A 24625-nucleotide genomic window follows, 5' to 3' on the forward strand; every position below is an offset into this window, starting at 1 on the left:
CCAGAAATAAATATAAAATGCATCAGGGTTTTTTAGCTTTCATGAAATTTATAATATTATTATACCATTGTAAATGATAAATTGATAGAGCTCTGCCAGGATAAGAAGTGGAGACGTAGTGAATATATATACATTTATATGTGCATATAAATGTAAAGAATGGCTTCATTTTGGGCTATTTAAAACTCACATACTAATCAAAATAATGCCTGTTATAAATGGCCTGTAACCACTACGGTCAGTAGTAAATTTGAATTCAATTTACTTTTTTAATTTAAATTACATATTGTAAAAAGGTGAAAACTTATTGTTTCATTTTTAAAACAAATTTACTATTTTTAAAAAGGTAAAGGTTGTTAATTGTTCACTTATCACTTTATATTATTCCATTTAAAAATGCATTGGTGAGAGTTCCCGTGATGATACCTGTTAAAAGAAATATCTATTAAATCATTTATTTCCTTGTCTTTTAATGACCCATTAGTAATTGTTCATCATACTCCTTCTCTACCATTCAATGTCTTGTGCTGGTGGTTTTCTTATTGAATTATTTTATTTTGCTGAAGCTGCATTTTGTCATTACATTTACATTGCTAAGTATTGCATAACTATATAATTTGAATCACGTCCATTTATTTTTAACTTGTCTGTGATGAAGATCGCTTCAATCAATTATTCAATTTTGAATTTTCTTGCGCTGCAAATCAAAATAAATCATTTCTGAGAGTTAATGTTTGTCCCTGTGAATATCTTCGCTTCTAAACTTTGTCATTTCTCATCTTCATTAAAAGGAAATAAATCGCTTGCTTAAACCCTTTCACTACATGAATAATTCCAAAAATATATGTTATATGGTTGCAAGTTCTGTAATATCTTAATGTTATAAATCCATACACCATGTTATAGACCCGTTACAAATAATTTTTCCAAATATGTCCGCCTTTATTATGCAGTGGTTGGCATTTTTGGGTACCTGAGACTCCGGGTTTGATTCCCGGTAAGGTATTTTCAATGTTTTTTCCAACAAATATTTATGTATTTGATATAACTCAATACTGATAATGCGCGATATGCAGTGGTCACTTATGTATCCTCATGTTGAAATTATCATAGGTAAAAATCATGAAATTATTCAACATGGGTTTGAAACGTGGTGTATAATAGTTTTTGTGACTGAGGAATTTCTCTTGTAGCAAGAGGGTTAACGCACTTTTGAATAATCAATAATGCTGTGTTACATGTAAAAGAATATAATATGCAGCCTCTCATTGTTGTTTTAACATTATTTTCACTGTTTTTATTTTATATCGACTGCTTTAGGGAACAAAACGTTGTGCGATATTTGCAATTCCAAAGTGATGCGTAAATTACGCGCCAAGAAAGAGCACGAGGCGGCCGTCCACTCTGAAGAGGATCCTCACCCAGCAGACGAGGGTACATAACACCCCTCTCCAGTTGCCTTAACTCGCATGACGCTACACGCTAACCACGCACCATATAACCCGAGCCTGTAGTCAGGGTGAAGCGATCCGCGTGCCACTTTTACTTTTTGTTATTACATCTATAGTAGATAACGCTCTTCCCAGATTACATCCATAAAGTTTAACAAAACAATTTAATTCATCGAGAGATGGGCCTCTCTTTTTATCTCTTAGGGACGCGCCATATCGCTTCATCTAGACTAGGGCTAACCTAAACAGAACATAGATTCAACAGTTTGACTGTTACAAATACCACTTTACTATGTCTTAAATCTTCCAATGCTATTTCTTCCTCCAAGTTTACTTTTCAATGGAATAATGACAAATACATAACTTCAATACTCTGGGCTGCAGATTCAGATCAACTGATTCTGCCAGGTAGGTAGTTTACATCTAATGTGGTAATCCTATGCAGAGGGCAATTTTCAATTTAATGTAATTTTTTATCCTATTTTATTCAAGCATTTAGGTACATACACAATGTAGACAATAAGCGTACGTTTTATTTAGTTATTGCATGTGTATACAAATTTACGGAGTTAAAAAGATATGGTAAAAAAGAGTAAAGATTAAAGATATAAGTAAAAATAAGGAATATAAAGTTGATTAAAAATAAGTTGAAAATTTTAAGGTATGTAGTAAAACATAATTGGAAATTATGTATAAAAAAGATGAAGAATGCAAAATTTAAAAATTTAGGATGACTAAAAAAATTTCGTTTTCATTTACTATTATTTTTACTACAGTTTCCCCAAGAGGTAAAATTCCCAGAATAAGAGCATAATTCATATGATTTCAGAAAAATACAGAAATCTTCTATATAATCCAAGTAACCTGAAAATTATCTACCATTAAAAAAAACTCAGACTTGACATTTTTATTTTATGCCTTACTGTTAGATCTATCTCTGAACACAATTTAGCACTAATAAAAACGCCATAGCATGTCATACATTAGAAACCTGCAATTACTTGACAATAGAATGCTTTTCACACTTTATACAGTTGACTACGACTATATCACAATGATAACATAAAGAGTAAACAAAACTAAGTTATATATATCCTGAGAAAAAAATCTTGTAATTGAGTCAATTAATTTTTACTCTACAAAAAAATACTTTGCTAGATATTTTTCACCAATCAATGAATAATATTCACCTATTAATTTATTTTTATTTTGGTCGCAAAAATGATTTACAATATATTTCATGACTTACCGATAGTTTTGGCAAATAATTTACTCATAAATCTCAATCGGTGCTATTTTTGTTGAAATCTGTAAGGAAATCAGGCAGATAAGATAAGTAAAAATAAGAATTTGTGATGTCATCACAAGCCATGTCATTAGTTATTTGACGCCAAATAATACAAGCTACAAAACTTACAACGATTTTACATATCCTTTTGACGCATTGAAAATGTGGAAATGTCGCCCGTGAAAACTTTAATACACATTGGAAGTAATGCAATAAATGATACACAAAAATAAAGATGTATTACATTTGTATAAATACAAAGAGAATCTTGATAATCATTTTATACGTAAAGTATGTTAAATCCAATATTTGTCCCAAATGACAATAGCCCATTACAACAAATTTACAAATTACTACAACACATTGTTTTTCATACATATCAAAATATTGTGTGAGTATCTTTAAATTACTATATTTGATAAAAGAGTTAACAAAAATATATATAATATTTATATGTTTAATGGTACATTTGTTTACCATATTCTTGTTAGATTCTTTACTAAATGTTCACGTGCTTTTGAACAACTTTTAATGTGAATGTATTATTATTATTTAAATGTAAGCTACTCTACTTACTAATCATTTGTTTTTAATAGATTAGTGTTAGTTATTTACTTATATCTTAATGTCATATTAATCCAGCAGTAGAGTAACTTCGGACTCAAGGTCCTCTGTCATAAACTAAAACTTATAATAAAATAGCACAAAAATGAATATTTAGCCGCATCAAAATACCTAAAATTGTTTGTTTTTTAACTTCACCATTTGTCTGCAAATGTTATTATCAAATAATCTCTATAATACAGGAGTTTTCTTACACGTAGAAAACAAATCCTGCTCTTAATAAAATGTTAATGTAATTGTAAAAAATACATTCATGTTTTAATTTTTTATGTTAGCTGGAAAGTCCCGAAAAGAATTAGTGAGATTTTTGTGAACAAAAGTGAATAGAACTTATATTACTGAATTTAACATATGTTTTTCGAATGTATTACAGATTCTGATGAATGTGAGCAGTGCACTGGAATACTAGAGGAGTTGGAAAATATTGACGATGATTGCGATAGACACGGAATAAAGTTTGTAAAAACTCAAGATTTCTCTATAGCAGAATCGTACGGCGTTAACGATTTCCCAGTTCTAGTCTATTTTGAGGAAAATATACCCAATGTTTTCGAAGGTTGGTCAATAATATAAATAGTCCACAGCTTTAATTAACGACTCCCGCTAACCCTTATCCGAATCCAATAATGCATGGGAAATTGAATCATATTGACACACTGTTATCTTGATTTTTAAATAAATAAAGGTAAGAGGATCAGTCCTATGCTTCAGGTACCAGTCTTAGTACTTAATAAATATTAGAGAGAAAAATCGCCAATATTTATTTGATTCCCTGGGAATCGAGTCCCGAACTTCCAACATAGCAGCCATACCACTTTCAATTCTGAGAGTGTATTACAATCAACAGGTTTGATTAATTTTTGAGTTAGGTAACAGACTGCTCAGCTCAATGAGTAGAGAAGGGGACGCGACATTCAAAGGTCCCAGATTCGAGTCCTGGAGTAAGCAGTTACTTTTTTCTGAGATAATTATTTCATGTTGTAATCATTTCCTCTCTTAATAATTTGTTGTAGGTGAAATGTTTATCATTTTATTGCTTCATTCGCAGACATATATGGAAAAACAAATAGAAATGTTGATATAGACACATTTTTCCGGTATATATGTATCGAGTGTTGCGTCAAAAAAATGTAATTAATTGTGTTCTTTTTTTCATTACATCAATGTATGGCTTGCAATAATATATAAAAAAGCATTTGAAAGATTTTTTAAAATCTAACTGACAGTTACGAACATTTTATTGTGTATCCAAAAACTAATTACCTTTATTGTATTCAAATTTTAAAAATTAATCAATATTAATAATCTTTATTGTGTAAAAAACATATGATTTTTCAAAAATTAATAACCTATTTCTTGTTTTAGGATCTCTTGCTGAAGAAGAAGAAGTGTTGCAATGGTTAATAACTCAGAAAACTGAAGATCGCATAGAATTGATCACTAGAGTCATGCTAGAAACAATGGTAGAAGAAACACAATATCTCGCAGTGTACTTTTGTAAGTTTCAAACACATTTGTGTAATAAAAGTCTGACCAGAAATATAAAAGACCTCATTTGTTTACATTCTGACACGGAATGGGTGAATTATATTAATGGTCAGCGTGTAGCTTTAATTTATATTGCATAATACTAAGGTTTCAGTTAATCTCAAAATCTAGAAGGGAACTGCAATAAAAACTACACAGGCGCAAATTAGTATGTTCTGAATATTTTTATTTTTGATGAAGGATATCTTTGATTGGTAAAAGAACCATAATTGGTTATTCTTGAATAGCTAATGCACAGAAAAACATTTTTTTGAAAGCAAAATATTTACAACTTTTTAGTATTACAAATGCATTTATATTGAGATTATTCAAAATCGTATTGATTTCGCTCGGAATCAGGTACACATGCAATTTCGCAGCGCTGTCTGATTTAATATCACACTAGTATATGGATTAAGATTTAAGATGATTTTTAACGCTGGAACATATTAAAATGTATCACCAGAATTAATTGTGTCTTACTGTATAAAACATAAAAGTACATTAATACCGCCCTACAGGTAATGAGCTTGACACTAATATTTTGTTGTTTCTTTTTGTTACGCAGATAAACCAAATTGTAATATATGTGATCAAATATTAGAAGGCTTGGAAACAGTGGATGATGAGTGCGATGTTTTTGGAATTCATATGGTCAAAATACAAGATCCACAACTTGCTAAACGTTATTCTATCAAAACATTCCCTGCTATGGTGTACTTCAGGTAAAATTTAGATTTTTTGCATTTTTTATATATCCTGCCATTTTAAGCACAGGGAGGATGTGCATTCTAAAAAAATTAAACAAAAAGCATTTATTGTTACTCTTTGTGTATTACAGAAATGGAAATCCTTTATTATTTGAAGGAGATTTACAAAATGAAGAATCTGTTCTTGAGTGGTTGATAGATGATGACAATAGAGAGTTAGCGGACGAGATAGAAGCTGTAAATGATAGGATGCTGGAAAGACTGATGGATGAGTCACCTCTATTAGTTGTATTTTTCTGTAAGTACTATTCTTATTTATGTATAATTAGCTCACATTCATCCCCCAAAAAAATATCTTCTGCCGTGTACACACTAGAGGAAATTGAGTTATATAAAGTATACATACTCACCTAGTAGAAAATTTCAATGAGTTTACACTATGTTGATTAAGATATCTTCAAGAAAAGAGAAATTTTGTGCTAGTATTATTTTATGCTGGTTGGAAGTATGAAATTAATGTTTTTTTTAAAATAATTTTATACCTTGTACTGCCATCTCTAGTTCAGTAGATTCATTAGCAATATAAATTATCTAAGAATCAAACCAAAGTCATGAACACATGACATCTATGTGTAAATAGCAAAACTATGAAATATTAGTTGAGATTTATTATGGATAATATATTAACTAATTGAACCACAATGCATGCACACTGATATCTATGGTTAAAAAGTCAAACATACAAAAGTAACATTCATTTAATCTTGCTGATTTATTACTATCATATCTACGAATCAAACCAGCCATGAACACATGATATCTATAGTAAATAGCATAACTGTGAAATATTTGTGGATATTTATTATGGATAATACATTAATTAATTGAACCACAATGCATGCACAGTGACATCTATGGTTAAGTAGTCAAACATAAAAAGTAACAGCTACTAATTGTGCTGATTTATTACTTACATATCTAAGAATCAAACCAGAGAAAAATCTTCGAATGAAAAAAAAATAAATAAAAAATAATTGAGTATTAGGTGTCATGTTAATTTACATCATACAACAAAACTTCTCACATAGTTGGCGTTACTGCCATCTTCAGTTGAATAGATTTATTGTTGATGGTATTTTGCACATTCATGTACTTAAATTTTTGCTTAGTATTTAATAAAATTTAAGTTACCAGAATTAGTATCCTGAAGCTGAAAAAGTTATTTTACCTAATAAGATACTTAATAAGCTTGTTTCATAAGCCGTATCTAGTCACTTGGACATTAGGGACACTTAAATAGCCTTACGAACCAAGTTATTTTATCATGCATTAAAAAAATCACATTAAAACCAATAATCTCAATATCTTATTTCAGTCGATGACGATTGCCCCGAATGTGATGAGATTTTGGAATCACTGGAGCAAATCGACACAGATGTGGACCAATATGGAATAGACTTTGTGAAGATCGCAAGTGCTGAAGCCAACGAGAAGTACAACATCGTGAATATTCCATCATTGGTCTACTTCCGTAAGAGAGTCCCCATGCTATATGACGGGGATCTGCACCAAGTCGAAACAGTCCTGCAATGGCTCACTTCACAAGACGTTTTTGAAATAAAAAATGAAATTGAAGAAGTCAACAAGAAAATGCTAGACAAACTTTTGGATGAAAATGAATTCCTGGCTGTCTATTTCTGTAAGTCTATCAGATTTTTAAACTTCATTGACGTTTGAGGGTAGTTAGTAACTGCTTTACTTGTTATTTAGTATGATTAATTCAGCACAAAAGTTGACACCAACATGACCCTTTTTAAATCGCATTTGATACTACATATATAATAATTTGATAACGGCGTCTTCTGTACTGGTATATACTGGTATAATAGTCTATTCTTCTGGCCTCTATAAGTACTCTAATGGTGCGTAAGGCATCATATTAGATTGATGCGGTATTAACTCGATTTTTGACTGTGAAAAGGCTGGGTAATCAGTTCCAAGCTCCATATTCTTGGGTATAGAAATTTAATAATGTAAAATTAGTTAAAATATAGAAAAAAGTAAGAATTCAGATTACAGTGATTATATTCTATGACATTATGCCGTATGTCTTTTAAGCACACAGTGACACAAATGATACACAGTGTAATAACCCAAAAAAACATTACCCGTAATTCGAGTCATTTCAATATATTGCACTTTTCTAATTCGGAAGTAATGAAAATATAATGTATTTTTATTTTATTTAGATGAAGAAGATCTTCCCGAAAGTAAAACAGTTTTAGATCACCTAGAAAAAATTGACGGAGAAACTGACAACTTGGATATTACTTTTGTGAAAATGGGTGATCCGAGATATGCCAGAAAGTGGGGTGTCACTAAATTACCCGCAATCGTTTATTTTAGGAGAAGATTCCCAAGTATATACAGAGGTAAATCTAATGATTGTGAATTTAATTGTTAAACTTTGTGTAAAGAATATATTTTAAAATTAAAAATTCTTGTTTTTCTTACAGGAGAAATTTTATCAGAAGCTGAGGTACTGGAATGGCTTAGGAAAAATCGCTTCCGGCAACCGGAACTGAACATATTCATGTATGCGATGATCGCCCTTTCTATCGCATTTGTAATGTACACGGCTTTCCTGCTGCAGTGCTTCAAGACTCCTCCGTCCGTCGCCCCGGCTCACCCCAAGCAGGCGTGAGACACGACCTCGAGTCGAAGTCACTGCGCAACGTGACCTCTTCCCTTCCGGGCGGGTCAGCGGCACTCGGAGTCACCATGTGATATTATTACATCATTAACATAAGAATCTTCTTCACCGCATCATCGCCATTGTGTCATTACATCAAAACACCTCATTCTTTAATTACAAGGCTCAAATTTCGGATACTATTTAATTTATGATGATGAATGTAAAAAAATGGTCGGATTCATTTTTTTATAATTTTATAAATATTAGTTAGATGAAAAAACGAACACGTATGCCAATATTTAAAAATTCAAAAGGACCGGATTGAATTCCTAAACACCAAAGACAGAAACACCAAAGGATCAACAATTACAACCCTCGAAGGAACTAAAATGAATTCATCAATATATTAAGTCATAAGGCGCTCATTCTAGTTTAAGTGTTCTGATTCCCAATACAATAATACTTAGTTTTAAGGTTTTTCCTTCTCTTGCGACAAACACCGAATAACATGTGTTTGACAAATGTTATGTTAAGACAATTCCCCATTTTTTACCTGCATTTTTTATGTTACAAAGATATGAAAAATATATGTAATTCCGTTAATCCCATTTTATTTATTCACAAGTACTATTATTCTTCAGGTATTTATTATGAAATGACCACAATAATATTTGTAAATAATTATGTACATAAAATAATATAAACATGTTAAAATACTCGATTATTTATTATCCTTTAAAACTATGTAAATTTTATAAAATCTTATTTACCTATGCAGAACAACAATTAGCGTGTTTAGATACCATATGTGAGATTTAAAGGTGGGGACTTGCCGGAGTCATTTCATCATAACGTAACACGTTACGATGCGAGCATTTGTATAGTCAGTACAGCGAGCTGAGCTGCTCGCAGCTCGTTCCGTGCTGCTTCAGCCAATGCTTCATCCAAAGTCGGATGCTCGCCGCGAATGTTACATTATGACGAAATGCGACCTTAAGACTCAACTCCTGGTGGTGTCAGAATAAATATAAGCGATTCGCTCAATTAATGAAAATTTAACATAATTATTTATGGAAACAAACCAAAAATTTGCCTACATGTATTTAAAAAATACTTTAATCTTATTTATTCTATGCACAATTTTTAATTATTTTTTTTGCTGCATGAATTTGGTAATTTACGTTCATGCTAAAAAAAAACATGAATTCAGCAACAATAAATTAATTTATTAAAGGATTTATTTACATTTAAAGTAAAAATATATTTTCGAAAACCGGTAATATAAATTTAGGTTGTTTATTTTCAAAATTATTTCGTCTACAATTTTATCTGTCACACTTTTTGTGCGTATGTTTAAAAATCGTGATAAAGATATGCGACAGTTCTAGTCCCGCGTAATGCAGTTCATTCGCTACTTACTTCAGTTTGGTTCAGTTTGTTCGTGACGGATGGTGTGGGTGAAGTTTTGAAGTATTTTCTTGTTTGTGACACCTGCTGTCGGACTTATTTTATTTTTATAAGGTAAGTTACCTACCTATGTACTATTTTAAAATCTAATTAAACTTAAAAGATTTTTTTATTACTAAACAAATCATAAAGCTGTCAATTAATATCGATATTTCTAAAGATTTTGAATCTTTGTATTAGTTATACCCGGTTCCAACGGTTGTTTTTTTTTTATCATTTATTATATATAATTATTAAAATAATCAATGTATTTTTATGCAGAAAAAGATTTTAAGTGAATTGAAATTCTTCGGGTTTGAAATCTTATCACAATCATTATATTATATGTATTATCTTCAAACGAAACTTATCTTGGTGGAAAATTAATGCAAGGTTAAACCGGAAAATGTACGAACATTTTTCTTATTAGTTTCCTATATTAGCTTTAAAGAAAATGTAAAGTGCTATTTTTTCAGTCGAAACTACGCCGATATTTCATAAATAATACACATTTATTCAATATAGCACGCTCACTTTGTCCGCCCCCGTAGAGTAATAGTTAGCGCACTTGACTCCCGTGCGCAAGGTCCCGATTACGATTCTCGATAAGGTAGGGTAAACTTGAAAACAAGTGTATGGTATGTTAAAAATTTTAATTGGCAATAAGTAATCTTTGTTACATTCGTAAAACTTATTATGGTTACAATATATTTTTGGTTTAAAAAAGGGTTCTACGCAACGATGGTTACGAATAGAGGGTTCAAAAGTGGGTGGGTTGGAAACTTGATGAAAGTAATTGCCACCCTCCTATGCTACTTTATTTACAATCATTAAACCTTTACCTAGTCGCTCGACGTCAAAATGCGTCATTTATGACGGATAATTTACCCTATACAAATATTAAAAAATAGTGTTTTTTCCAAATTTTAATATTCCCAAATTTACATTTTGACAGAATTCTCCGATACTTTTTTTTAGCGAGTGTTTTTGCCAAGAATTTTCACTCATGAAATTATAGTAACTTTAAACATAAAGAGTAAATACACTCACGAGCAGGCTTAGGCTATAAAACTTACAAAGTTGAATCCTGAGTAGGGTCATGATAAGCTGTGTTGCATAAGCCGTAGCTAGATTTCAGAGTCACTTGGACGTTAAAAAAAGACTAAGACTTTTAGCTTCAAAGAAAATTATCAATAAAGCGTGTAGCTAACCCCTATCCACACCCAATGATGCATAGAGCACCGCATCAGATCGACTCGGTTTGCGCTTGATCGTTTATTATGTGAAGGTAGTAATCAGTCGTGCATGCAAATTCGTGGACAGGAGTGAACTACATTTGATGGGATACTATAGATGACGCAAGTGCCGTTATGTTGGAAAGGGAGTGAAGGAAAAATAGTAGGTCGGAAAAAGAAATTGGCGGCAATGGCTAGGGCACCGAGGCTGCATATCTGTACTTGTACTGTACTTGCGCTAATGTGTTTAAGTCCCTTGAGATGCACTAATACTAAAAGCTAGATTAAACCTTTTTTTGTATTTAGAAATTCGTGTTTTTCATTCATTAAAATAAGTAATCTATGATACAAACTATTGAATAAATTCCTGTTTAACCCTTAATAACTAAACATTCGTCTGGCAAAAACGTGAAACTTATCAAAAGTATTTATTAAAAATAGGAACCGGTTACATGACACTTAAGTTTGGTTTTTTAGGAATGAATGAAGAGACATTTAACAATAAATCACTATTCCGCACAGCTACTACATGTCGCTCACTCCTTTCAAGAACGTCATAAATAAATAAACTTGATTTTTCAGGAGTACGTTTTTCAAGTTGAAAAATATAATACAATTTATTAAAAATAAATATCAAGCCACTTATTGAACTTTTTACTATGCAACAGATCTTTTCAGGTAAAACCTGAAGGTTTTTTCTACATTTGAAAAATATTTAGTTTATTTTGAAAAAATAATTAAACGATACCTTTTCTTCAAAATGCAAAAAAACACTTTCTACCGGTAGCGGGTAAATATTAAGTTAAAAATATGCCTCTTTTGCTGGGATATAGTTATAGTACATTTTCTGGGCATTCCGAAAACATGCACAACCGAAAATTGACGATTTTTTATTTATGACGTTCTTGAAAGGAGTGAGCGATGTGTCAATATTGTGCGATCCACAAATGGCATCGTATCTACAAATATAGTTTATTTATCTAGAGTTAAACGTATTTTTTTAAACTATTAAATTTTATGATTTCTGTCATATGAAGGCCACGTTTGATTTGAACATATTCAACATCGACTTTTGACTAGGGCGTTTAACCGCGGCGTGTTAGGACCGTCAGATAATAAAACATGAATCATTTTACGTATTTCTTTATCATTATTTTATTTTATTCGATATGAACAATCGTTCCGAACGCAGAGCTTACCTGTACTCGTGTCTTATCGGGCTGTTTCGCAATCCGTTGCCCGACTATTTTAGGAGGAATTTCACATACTAAGTATTTTTTATCTATTCAGCAACACTTGATATACCTAACTATACGGACTCAACTTATTATTTATCATGTAGTCAAAATAGACTATTTACCTAACAATTAATGTCTGTCTACTTTGCTACACACGTCATTCTCCTTTAGTGTACGATTACAGAAAGCATAGATTTACACACATTCGCTTAACTAAGTTTTGTAACCGTATCCGCAAGTTGGAAAAGCGATCGTTTCGATAACTCTTCCTGTTTGCAAGATACCGCATTAACTAGGGACATTTGTATAAAACCACTTTTTGAGTTTATTCATGTAAACACGACTAGTTTCGAGAACTACAGATGTACTCATCAACAGGTGAAATTATAAACTGCGAAAATACAAAAGTTTGTGTTTTCGCCTACTGATGTTATCCGCCTCCGTAGTGTAAGGGTCAACACGCTCAAATAAATATAAGTGATTTTTTCAATCTAATATTTATTCAATATGGACCTGGACTTGTACCTTAAGCGGAGGGCTGATCACCTTTCCTTCATGTGTTTACGATCAAGATAACACTGCGTTTATATGATGCAGTGTCCTATGCACCATTGGGGTTCGGATAAGGGTTTGAAGAAGAAGATTATATATTTGTTACTGTTAGATGGAATACTAAAAGTAAATATGTCTTCTGTTTGTAAGATGGCGGCTAGGTATTGTTGTAAACATAATATAATACAAGCGATTTTTTTGCTATAGGGTCCGCCAAATAACTTTTTTTTTTTGAAAAAAGGGCGCAAAACATCGAGTGTAGCTTCGGCTGTGTGGCACGTAGCGCCGTCCTGTTGAAACCAAATGTTGCCAATATCCTCCTCTTCAATTTTTGTGAACAAAAATCCGTTCAAATTGTTGAGAACGACGGTGAATTGATGTTGATGGCGCTTCACGCACACTTTCTGCCACAACATCGATATTCTCGGGTGTACGCACTGTTTTTGGCTTTTCACGCTTTGGTTTATCGATGAGGATGCCAGTTTCTTTCACTTTTTTCACAAGATAACGAACATACGGAGCTGACGGTGCTTCTCTTCTTCCAAAAACCGTACGCAATTTTCGCACACATTCTGCAACATTACCATGATTTTCAAAGTAATGTCGCAATATTTCCCAGCGTTGTTCAAGCGTATACACATAACCATATTCGCTCAGCGGAAGGATAAAACTAATTATCTGTCAAATCAGACATGAGCTAAGTGTTACCATTCACGAAATAAGCACTAGTTGAAAAAAAAAACTTTAGATGGCGGACCCTTTATTTGGTTCAAGTAGTGTATGATTCATATTGCTATTTACCTCCCCGCAAAAACAATATGTATGTATATTATATTTACATACTGCTGTCATGTCGCTGCTGTTTAGTACACGTATTAGCGTTCATATTCTGGGAACAAAAGGCGAAAACAATACTCATATTATATTATAAGGTAATGACGATTACCAGGAAACTGTGACCGAATTCATTTTCCTAAATAAAAGAGACGAATTCAAACATATGTATTACATCTTAAATTCATTCATACCGCAATTGATGCAACTCTAGGAAATCCTATAAAACACAATAATACTTTCCCGTATAATGAAATGAATCGATTTGCCAATTGACGGTAATTGTCGTTTGTCCCATGACTAGTCCGGTGTATGAATGATTTTCTGGAAAAACTCGAATTCATGTAAATTGGTGTCTTAATGCTCTTAATAATGATTATTTTGGACGAAATTTATTTTTTCTTACTGTTTCTTATTTTCTTTAATCTAATTCAATTTTTCTTTTTTTCTGATTTAAAATTATTGCAATTAGTTTCATACCACAGTGTACTCGTAAATGTATTGTATTATTTTGTACACCTACGCACAGGCTACGCCTATGTGGGATTTTTGTTTATGTTTTTAATATATATGGATGTACTATGAAATAATCGAGAGGGGAAATGAAACTAAATAATTAGATTTGTCTACCTGGGTTTATTTTTCTTAACATTTATTATGTTATTGCTCTTAAAACTGAGAGCTGAGAATAGTCTCTGACATAGTATAGTCCTTGATATAAATAGTTGTGCAATGTACACTATGCGTTACCTTACCTTTTTACATAATAATTAGGATACATATCGCTCACTCCTTTCAAGAACGTCATAAATCAAAAATCGACAATTTTCAGTTGTGCATGTTTTCGGAATGCCCAGAAAATGTACTATATCCCAGCAAAAGAGCCATATCTTTAATTTAATATTTACCCGCTACAGGGCAGAAAATGTTGATTTTGCATTTTGAAGAAAAGGTATCGTTTAATTATTTTTTTTAAATAAACTTAATATTTTTCAAATGGAGAAAAAACCTTCAGGTTTTACCTAATAAGTTCTGATGCACAGTAAAAAGTTCAGTAAGTGGCTTGATATTTATTTTTAATACATTGTATTATATTTTTTAACTTTAAAAACGTTCTCCTGAAAAATCATGTATTTTGATTTATGACGTTCTTGAAAGGAGTGAGCGATATATGATTTGTATTTTATAGAAGTATTGAAGTTGTGGTATTGAAGAAGGGTGGAAAAAGTGACAAAAAGGTTATAAGAGAGAATGAAATAAATAACGTTTTTAGAAACTATAAAATAGAAGATGGAAGAAATGATACTCGTATACCATACGGCATATTTATGTGTGTATGTACTATGTATAATATTTACATAAGATACTAGATCTTAAGTTCAAGCTACCTACGCCTAAAGGTAGACGTAATTACGCTGAAATTTTGTACATTAATTGACAATTTTGCGTATGTCATAAAATAATGATTACGGTTTTTATGTGATTCATATCGGCGGAAAATATATTTTATCTTTTATCACTCGATTAACTAGCGCTGGTGATTGTCGCTTTACAAATAATCAATTATCTTTTTTGCGCAAATCATGATAACTTCTTTCTTAGAAGAATGCAAAAATGAAACGAAATCTATGTTTATATATAATTATTAATCACTTTTATTGTTATCTAATTTTAACATGGTTTATTATACTTAAATTCGCAACATTTTGTGCGTGTCCAAATAATACTTGTTCTTCACAAATATGAGTTTTCTCGACATAAGAATTATTTTTACATTTTGACATCTCAAAATCTCAACGAAAATTTGACTAGTGTGGATGTCAATCATGGGTAGAGTGGTGAATATTGCTCGCGTGTTAAGATATCACTTAACCAACCTATGACAGATCGTAAACCTTGCAAATATCCAGACTTTCGTATTTTTTTTCATCTATTTCCTTTATTTTATTTTAGTATTTTTAAGGTAATATAATCATTTTTAAATTAATCATTTTCTGTTTGGTAATCTTTCATTGCTAATATTATCAATAAGCCGACATTTTGTTGCATTTGGCGTCCCCGTGCTTAAAGAACCGACTAATTGATAGACCAGACAGCGTTGTTTGAACAAATGTTTCAAATGAGTTTCCACATACCAGCCTTACCTACCACCTACCACACCTGAATTAGCACTTATCGTGGTATCGGCGCGATGTGTACTTTACTTTCATGACACATTTTCAATATTGTATCGAAACACCCTCCTATAGATTATCGCTATCGTGTTTGGTAAAATAAATATTAAGTAAATACTGGGACTCGACTCTGCGTAGAAGTCACTTGCCCCTTGCCGACCATTTATGGTTCCTTCAAACTGTTCTACCATTCATACATGCCACATACTTCTGTAGCATCTTCTCCTACTATATGAAATCTATGTACCAAAGCATTACGTCACAAATATGCTCCTTATTTAGGGTTCTTCAAATAACGTTTTTCTTAGGTTTGAATTTTAAGATAATAATAACAACTCGCTTGACATGAGTTTAACAAATTTTGCCACAGTTGGATAATGAATCCATGATACGAGTATTACTGTTCCACAACGATCATCTTCGAGTATTTTCAAGCTCTGCTTTGCGCTGTTGATTTTGCCACTTGTTTACTTCTAAATTCAAAACTACTCGCAGTCATTTATGGTGCGAGTAAAAAATGAATGTCTTAATAAGACATTTAAGTTCATATTAAGATATATGTGATTTTTTATGGTTTAAAATTTGTATTATATCTGTCGATTAAAGATAACGAAATGTTTTTCGGGATGGAATTGAGATTAGTCGGTCATATGCAACTGGCATCAGCCAGTCTTTATCATTTTCTATAATTCGCTGTCAATTAGGGACGCAAGAAAACGAGAAAAATACCCTTTTAAAATATCTATAATACCCTACCTTAAATATAAATAAATTTTATTTATAGTATAAAACATATCTATTGGTAAAATTTTGCCTCAAATGGGAAATATCGATTGTTCATATTTGACCACTGCCTTCGCCAGACGAAAGTAGATGTTTTTACCAAAATTTCAACGAATAAAGCAACTTCAATCAATACATTCATCAAAAGTACGTTTGCATAATGGCTGGGGCCAGAACAACAAGGCGACATGACGGTCACGCACGCGGTATTGTCCACTTCCTCCGCTGATTCGTTCTTCCTACCGGCACTTCCGACCCCGCGGCCGCCGGAGCGTGTCTCCTGTCTGCCGACTCCACTGTACACTGTACACTGTACGGCACACATCACACGAGTCGAGGGGAACCGAACCAGATAACGTGGAATGAAAGCGCACCTGAATAGTAGACACCAGACCCTGCCGTAAAATTTACCTCACACTAGAAAAATCTTATCAGGCCCCTCGTTTTACAACATACACAACGCGTCAAACAAACCAATTTGAACGTAAAGCTGGTCTCTACTAGACGGTTTATAATACAAACTTGGTAACTAACAAAAACATGTTCCCAAGTCTTCGAGAGATTGAAGATCATCGTATAGAGTCTTCGAAATAGTTTTAGAATGTTTTTTTTTATGATAAAACCAGAAATACCTGAATATCCGAATTCCATGATTCGTTTTTAGTATTATTATATTGTATTGAACTTGTTCATTTCTTTACAACATTTTGAGTGAGTCCAAATACTTGTTCACAAAATCTGGATTATCTCCAATTACAGGAGTTATTTCTATATTATTTTTTGACGGTCGTCAGACTTCCATATTCTTCTTCATCTTTGATGAGATGCCAAAAAATAATATTGTTCATTTCTAGCTAGATCTTGGTTTTTATACAGTAGTTAGTGTTTTTCTAGCTGTTCTCGTATCATATTGTTATTTATCTGTTTGTATTTTACAAATTAGTATAAGTACCTGGCTGTAATAGTTAATTTGCATTTTTTCTTTATTTACGTATTTCACCAGTTACGGGCAATACTTTCAAATTGGCCAACTCGGCGTTTATTCTCTATTATGCTTCACATTTAGTTATTTATTCGTTTGCGCCTTATCGTTTATCTTTACCTTATTGTTGCCTCACTTACCTAATTTCCCAAATAATTCAACAGCTCGGTTTTAAAAAAAATCATTCGGCTATCGTACAAATCTGCGTTACGCAAGCACCAAAGCCGCTATCGTACAGTTTTTTCAACTAAATTACCAATAAATAAAAGTATTTTCACCGACAAAGCGGAGATAATGTCAATATCCAATAAGATACTTTCTGAATTGCTCAAATCTATTCGATTATTATCGTGATAAATTAAATCAAAATACTAGTAGTAGTTACACCGTGCACAAGTGGGTGTATTGATTGTAATGTACACACTAGAGGTGTGCTTAATGGATAACTGTTATTTTTTCGGCTACCCGACTGGGAAGGTATTTGTTACATTTCTTTCCAGCTTCAGTTTTTGATGACAAATTGTTAAATGCATATATCAGGAGCCATAAATACGTAATGTACAACAAAATTTGTGCAGAGGCGTGATTAACTTTGAGCGATCGAATTCAATAACCGAATAAAGTAACGACTCCGTCTCAAGACGTCATTATTTCATTCGATCACTTATCATCGAGATGTAGTACTAGCCTAATATTAGTACGAGTGCCTATGACTCGAATGATATCAATATGCGTATATCAATTAACATTTGTATCCATTAATATGCAAATATCTTCCGATATTTTAAATCGGCTTATACCCAAATCGGTTTAACTTATTTCCGCATATTAAAAATGCCTTGTCAGATTTATTTCGTTAGTTTCATCTTGATTTTTCAGCTCCATCCGCATATTTGATACAATGTATTAATAAAAAATACCTTGCATTTTAGTTTCGTCGTATTATTAAACACATACTTTTTTTTTAACGAGAGAATGACCAAGAAAATATATGTGGCGAATGTGAGAGGGAAAACAGAAAGAGGACGACCGAAAAAGACTTGGCACGATCAGATCAATCAGAACCTAAAATCTGGCGGTGTCAAAAGTCTGCGTAATCGGAGAGCATGTATGACGAGATGTATGGATGTGAAGGAGGCGAGGAATGTATGTCAGGACAGAAGAGTGTGGCGTTCCATCCTCTCTGCTTACCCCTGCGGGGAAACGGCGTGATGGTAGTAGTAGTAGTACTAGTACTGTTTTTCTCAGATCAGTTCCCCAAATGCCGTCACGAGAGTAGGTTGTAAGTCTATTAAATTCATATTTTACTACTTTTGTACCTTAAATAAGTGCAGGTCGACAAAGTTATATGTAGATTTGATGGGGCACCACCGTCGCCATGTAACAAAAATGGACATATGATTTTAACCTTGCAGAAATCTAGATTAATCGCATGATAAATAAGTTACTTCTATTTTGCACCATTCTACAAATGAGTTTGTTTTTCGCAGTATCTGACGAAGTTGTACCAGATATAGAACAATAATAGTGGTTTTTCATACATACATTGTATTATGTAGGCATCGAGACTGGTAAGTTCTGCATCAGCGATTTCATTGTATATATTTTATACCTTTCTCGCAACTCGCAAGGTGTGGTGTCTCAGTCTAAGTCTAAACCTAAAGTATAGTCGAAAGGTCAAACTAATTTCCGCAACTCTGTCTTCAGCTCGCGGCGAACGTTTCAGGAGATAACGAGGCAATCAGTAAAATTGTATCCTTATCATATCGTCGCTTTATTGCCGATTCCAAGTTGGTCAATCTCTTTTTGTGCTGCGCGTCCTCGACTCGTTATCTATGGAATATGTAACGCAGATAAAGATTCTCAATGGTTGGCGGGTATTCTACCTTTTATTTGCATAATTACTAGACCACGTATTAGAAACGTATCTTGCAGTTGAAATAAAAAATAATGCAAATAGTTAACCGCGTTTTTTCATGCGTTACCCCTAAAACAACTAAAACATTTATAATTGGTAGTATGATCTTTTAAAATTAGTTTACCGTAAGAAATAATAACATTACATATATTTCTTCTTCAAACATATAAGAATCTATGCGAGATTTATATAATACGTACATATATTTCTCTTGTTTAAATTATAAAACACTACAAGAATTAACTATAGTTGCATTATAAAACTTTTACTACTTCCAACTCCTTAAAAAATACTCGTATTCTTCCTGCGAAATTTCCATTATACAATTGCAAAATGTGAATGATAATGAATAGGTAATACTTAAAGTTGTATATGAAATTAAAGAGGTATTGTTTCCATTGCGAAATTTTTCTTATGCTAACAATAATAACTAGGTTTAGAACAATGTCATTAAAGACAAATAAATTTTATTACAATAACCGACACAATTTGATAACCATGTACCGAGACAAATTTTACAAGGTTTTTTTTTTAAATTAGGTAAGATGGTATGGCCAAAATCTAACGAGAATTGTGTGCTGTAAACAGTCTTAGTTGTGGCAAGTTGAAAGCAAGTGACAAGTGTAGTCCTGAGCCGGTATTATCTGTTATAGCTTCTTGTGATCCTTGCAACAGTCACAACAAGTGCGAGTATGTACCGTCAAGAACTGCGATGATGGAGAATCTCGTGATCAAAAAACCATGACTGATCATTCACTCTTCAGTGAAGAGTGATTGATCACTGAAGAGCGCCGCGACTACCAGTATACAGCAGATGGAGAGTCTCCATCGCCAGCTCGTCAGATCTTCACCAACAAAATTCCATATTTTTCGTAGTATTGACAATATTCAACTCCCAAGTGACAGCGGAAAATAGCTTTGAGCAATTCATCATTCCCGTTCAAGAGACTACTACAGCAATGGCGGAAATTAACTGCATATTATTTTTTGACATCTCATCAAAGGTGAAGAAGAATATGGAAGTCTGGGCATTTACGGGGCTGACGACCGTCATAGGCTGGTTTAAGTGATCACTTTACACACGTGTAACATTCACCAATGCTACCCATTATTGACAACCACACTACTCAAATTCTTGGAAGTTCTATATATATGAACCAATTTCGAAACATTATTCTTGAATCACTAGAACTTCACTAGAGACATCTATTGGTGAGATGAAAAGAAGCTTTTTATTGAGCAGACTTCCATAAAATTACATGAAAATAACTCCTGTAATTGGAGATAATCCAGATTTTGTGAACAAGTATTTGGACACACTCAAAATGTTGAAATTAACTGCAATTAAAATGACATAAGAGCATTTGTATTAAAGGATATTTCTTTGATTGTAAATCTTTCTTTGTTTGTAAACGTATATGACAACTGACCGAAATTTTAGTCTACCGGCTTCGAGACATACCCGCCTCTTCGTCAGAACAATCACTGCACCTGATGCAAATACAACTACCGTAGCACTATTCACACACTGTTCTGGTCAAGGATATGTAGGTTGGGGATAGTTAGACGGGACCCAAGCGGGCGATGAAAAGTCTCGCTTTTAACCAATGATACCGACTTTAACCTTTTTTGGTAAACCTATACGATCCTTGACCTTCATTTGGTAATCATACTTAGTGCATGTCGGTCCTCGGTCCAACAAATAACGGATGTGATTGATATTTTGATTATAACACTATGGTAGTAACCTATAGTGACGTTTGTGGTCTGTGGTGACATTCTGGTGTAGTGTAGTCCTGACGAAAAGACGGGTACGCCTCGAAATCGCTATACTAAAATTGCGGTAAATAGTTATATTATATATATAATACTAACATAACTAAAAATGTCTGACTACGTGTGAATGCTATTATGAAATATTAATATTAATGAGATTAAGATCAATTTCACATATTATATATCACGTATCACGTACTCTTTAGCATCAATGATTAAAGAAAACACTTCGTTTTTTACTACTTGAGTTTTATTATAGACTACATGTTTCAGAAGTTAAACTTCCATCATTCAGGTCTGTATAATAACAAAGGTAATGCCGAAACAATAAATAAAACTCTTTAGCATCTATTCTATATTCTTAAGTTATCTGCAGAATACATGAACATAATCAAATATGTGAACGTTTCACTGTTATTTTCTTTATATCGATTTGCTATTAACTTTATCGATTTGCCATTAACTCTGTGGTTTATAACATGATGTTTTAAATATAAAGATAAAACACTTGTATGAGACCACTTTTGTGAGTTTATCAATGCAAATATGACAAGTATCGAGATCTACTGATGTTCTCATAAACAGGTGAAAATGTTTGTATTTTCACCTGTTGAAGTTCTCAAAACTAGTCGCGTTTTAAATAAACTCAAAAAGTGCTCTTATACAAAAGTTATATTTTTATATATAGAGTTATGCGCTTTCATCCACGTTGTCGCTTTGTGTCATAGCTTCGTACCGTGTTCAACCTCTAACATGATTTATTTGAAGGCTAGCAGTATGCCAATTGGTTAATATCAGCTACCAACATATCGGCTCTTATATCATACGTCATATAGTACATAAATACACACATTATAATTTATATTTTTATATATAGAGTTATGCGCTTTCATCCACGTTGTCGCTTTGTGTCATAGCTTCGTACCGTGTTCAACCTCTAACATGATTTATTTGAAGGCTAGCAGTATGCCAATTGGTTAATATCAGCTACCAACATATCGGCTCTTATATCATACGTCATATAGTACATAAATACACACATTATAATTTATATTTTTATATATAGAGTTATGCGCTTTCATCCACGTTGTCGCTTTGTGTCATAGCTTCGTACCGTGTTCAACCTCTAACATGATTTATTTGAAGGCTAGCAGTATGCCAATTGGTTAATATCAGCTACCAACGTATCGGCTCTTATATCATACGTCATATAGTACATAAATACACACATTATAATTTATATTTTTATATATAGAGTTATGCGCTTTCATCCACGTTGTCGCTTTGTGTCATAGCTTCGTACCGTGTTCAACCTCTAACATGATTTATTTGAAGGCTAGCAGTATGCCAATTGGTTAATATCAGCTACCAACATATCGGCTCTTATATCATACGTCATATAGTACATAAATACACACATTATAATTTATATTTTTATATATAGAGTTATGCGCTTTCATCCACGTTGTCGCTTTGTGTCATAGCTTCGTACCGTGTTCAACCTCTAACATGATTTATTTGAAGGCTAGCAGTATGCCAATTGGTTAATATCAGCTACCAACATATCGGCTCTTATATCATACGTCATATAGTACATAAATACACACATTATAATTTATATTTTTATATATAGAGTTATGCGCTTTCATCCACGTTGTCGCTTTGTGTCATAGCTTCGTACCGTGTTCAACCTCTAACATGATTTATTTGAAGGCTAGCAGTATGCCAATTGGTTAATATCAGCTACCAACATATCGGCTCTTATATCATACGTCATATAGTACATAAATACACACATTATAATTTATATTTTTATATATAGAGTTATGCGCTTTCATCCACGTTGTCGCTTTGTGTCATAGCTTCGTACCGTGTTCAACCTCTAACATGATTTATTTGAAGGCTAGCAGTATGCCAATTGGTTAATATCAGCTACCAACATATCGGCTCTTATATCATACGTCATATAGTACATAAATACACACATTATAATTTATATTTTTATATATAGAGTTATGCGCTTTCATCCACGTTGTCGCTTTGTGTCATAGCTTCGTACCGTGTTCAACCTCTAACATGATTTATTTGAAGGCTAGCAGTATGCCAATTGGTTAATATCAGCTACCAACATATCGGCTCTTATATCATACGTCATATAGTACATAAATACACACATTATAATTTTTTGTATGCACTCGGCGCGGTACGCTATCCGCTTTCTGTTTCGCTGTAATGACATTACCAGCTCAGTCAAATATTATACGAGTATATTTGTCGTGTTTAGTATTATCTATTTTTAGCCCGTAAAACATGGGGAGATGTTTATACCGCTAAACTTGTAGCCGACCGACCTTACATTAAATTACGTACATATTTAAACATAATACACATTGTATTGCTATTTAAATAATGTATTATGAAAACGTTATTCTGTTTTTTAGCGTATAAGTATATAAATGATAAAATTCAGAAATTGCTTTTTACGTATTTTGTAATGCACGGCACATTGACGACGGCAGTGACATCATTATCCATGAATATTTTGATATTTTTAAATTTTTAAAACGTTATATCTCCTTTTTGAAAATACCCGTCGGGTGTTAATTGTGCTATGGTAAATTTTCCCGATTTTTTGGGAGATAAATTAATTTAAAAAAAATCACGAATCATCATACCATTCTTGCTGAAAGATGATAAGAAATATGGGAGATACGAGTTTAAAGGATTAAACTATTAATATTTTAATCGCGAGAAAATCGAAGAATTCATGACGTCATTGAGTGTGACCTCAAGAATAAAAAATGGAAATTTGCAACCTCTGTTACTGTTGACGCATTTCGTAAGTTCAATCCGATATTCCTCCCGTTAGTTCTTTCTGGGTCTAACCTACCTATCTATCGATGATACAGATTCGTGAGGTCGTACCTCCATGTCGTGACTCGCGTCCGACGCTTGTTACGTAGTTGGTAGGTATACCTCCGGTACAGTTATGATTTATATCATACCTCGGGGATCGAAGAATGGCAACGTTTGCCATCCTTCATTTCCCAAATGTTCCAAATTACCTCCGCTATATTGTATTATTACGATAACTTCCTATCGCATCGGAAGCCACGGTAACGACTGCGAGAGTACTCGCTATCGATCTTCTTTGTGTAGAGATCGAATGGCGCATGGCGAGGCGATTCTCACGTGAACGGGTACATTTCAAATACACTTTCTTTTCATTCGTAAATACCGTTTGTAGTGTTAATATTGGATCAAGGCGTGGGAAAGTGTTGCAATTGGACTGCACTCGTAATACCACTTAATACCATTGTTGACACGAGATCCGGATCGGTTTTTTCTTGTTTTTTAGTACACCGATTGTGTATTTTATTTATCAATCCCAT

The 24625-nt window shown here is 32.8% G+C and overlaps 2 protein-coding genes across 8 annotated transcripts in view; both read left to right on the plus strand.

Moving 5' to 3' along the window:
- hlk (hulk) overlaps positions 1–9011 on the plus strand; it is a 49887-nt gene extending 40876 nt beyond the window's left edge. For 2 of the 4 annotated variants that reach the window (XM_088262682.1, XM_088262683.1), the window contains 8 exons: positions 1321–1434; positions 3737–3919; positions 4729–4860; positions 5459–5615; positions 5732–5898; positions 6976–7299; positions 7850–8032; positions 8117–9011. In XM_088262682.1, coding sequence (XP_088118808.1) covers positions 1321–1434; positions 3737–3919; positions 4729–4860; positions 5459–5615; positions 5732–5898; positions 6976–7299; positions 7850–8032; positions 8117–8304 — 1448 coding nt within the window. In that variant the 3' untranslated portion in view covers positions 8305–9011. The remainder of the gene's footprint in view (positions 1–1320; positions 1435–3736; positions 3920–4728; positions 4861–5458; positions 5616–5731; positions 5899–6975; positions 7300–7849; positions 8033–8116) is intronic. The other 2 variants (XM_088262684.1, XM_088262685.1) reach the window with 1 other exon arrangement.
- A 706-nt stretch (positions 9012–9717) lies between these two features.
- The window catches only part of jar (Myosin heavy chain 95F jaguar), a 56156-nt gene continuing 41248 nt past the window's right edge, over positions 9718–24625 (plus strand). For all 4 annotated transcript variants that reach the window (XM_088262686.1, XM_088262687.1, XM_088262688.1 and 1 more), the window contains exon 1: positions 9718–9816. The gene's annotated coding sequence lies outside the window, so the exon portion shown is untranslated. The remainder of the gene's footprint in view (positions 9817–24625) is intronic.

Source organism: Brachycentrus maculatus, unplaced genomic scaffold (assembly GCF_059751285.1).
Source record: "Brachycentrus maculatus isolate JH-2025_06_01 unplaced genomic scaffold, ASM5975128v1 h1tg000186l, whole genome shotgun sequence".
Classification (NCBI taxonomy): domain Eukaryota; kingdom Metazoa; phylum Arthropoda; class Insecta; order Trichoptera; family Brachycentridae; genus Brachycentrus; species Brachycentrus maculatus.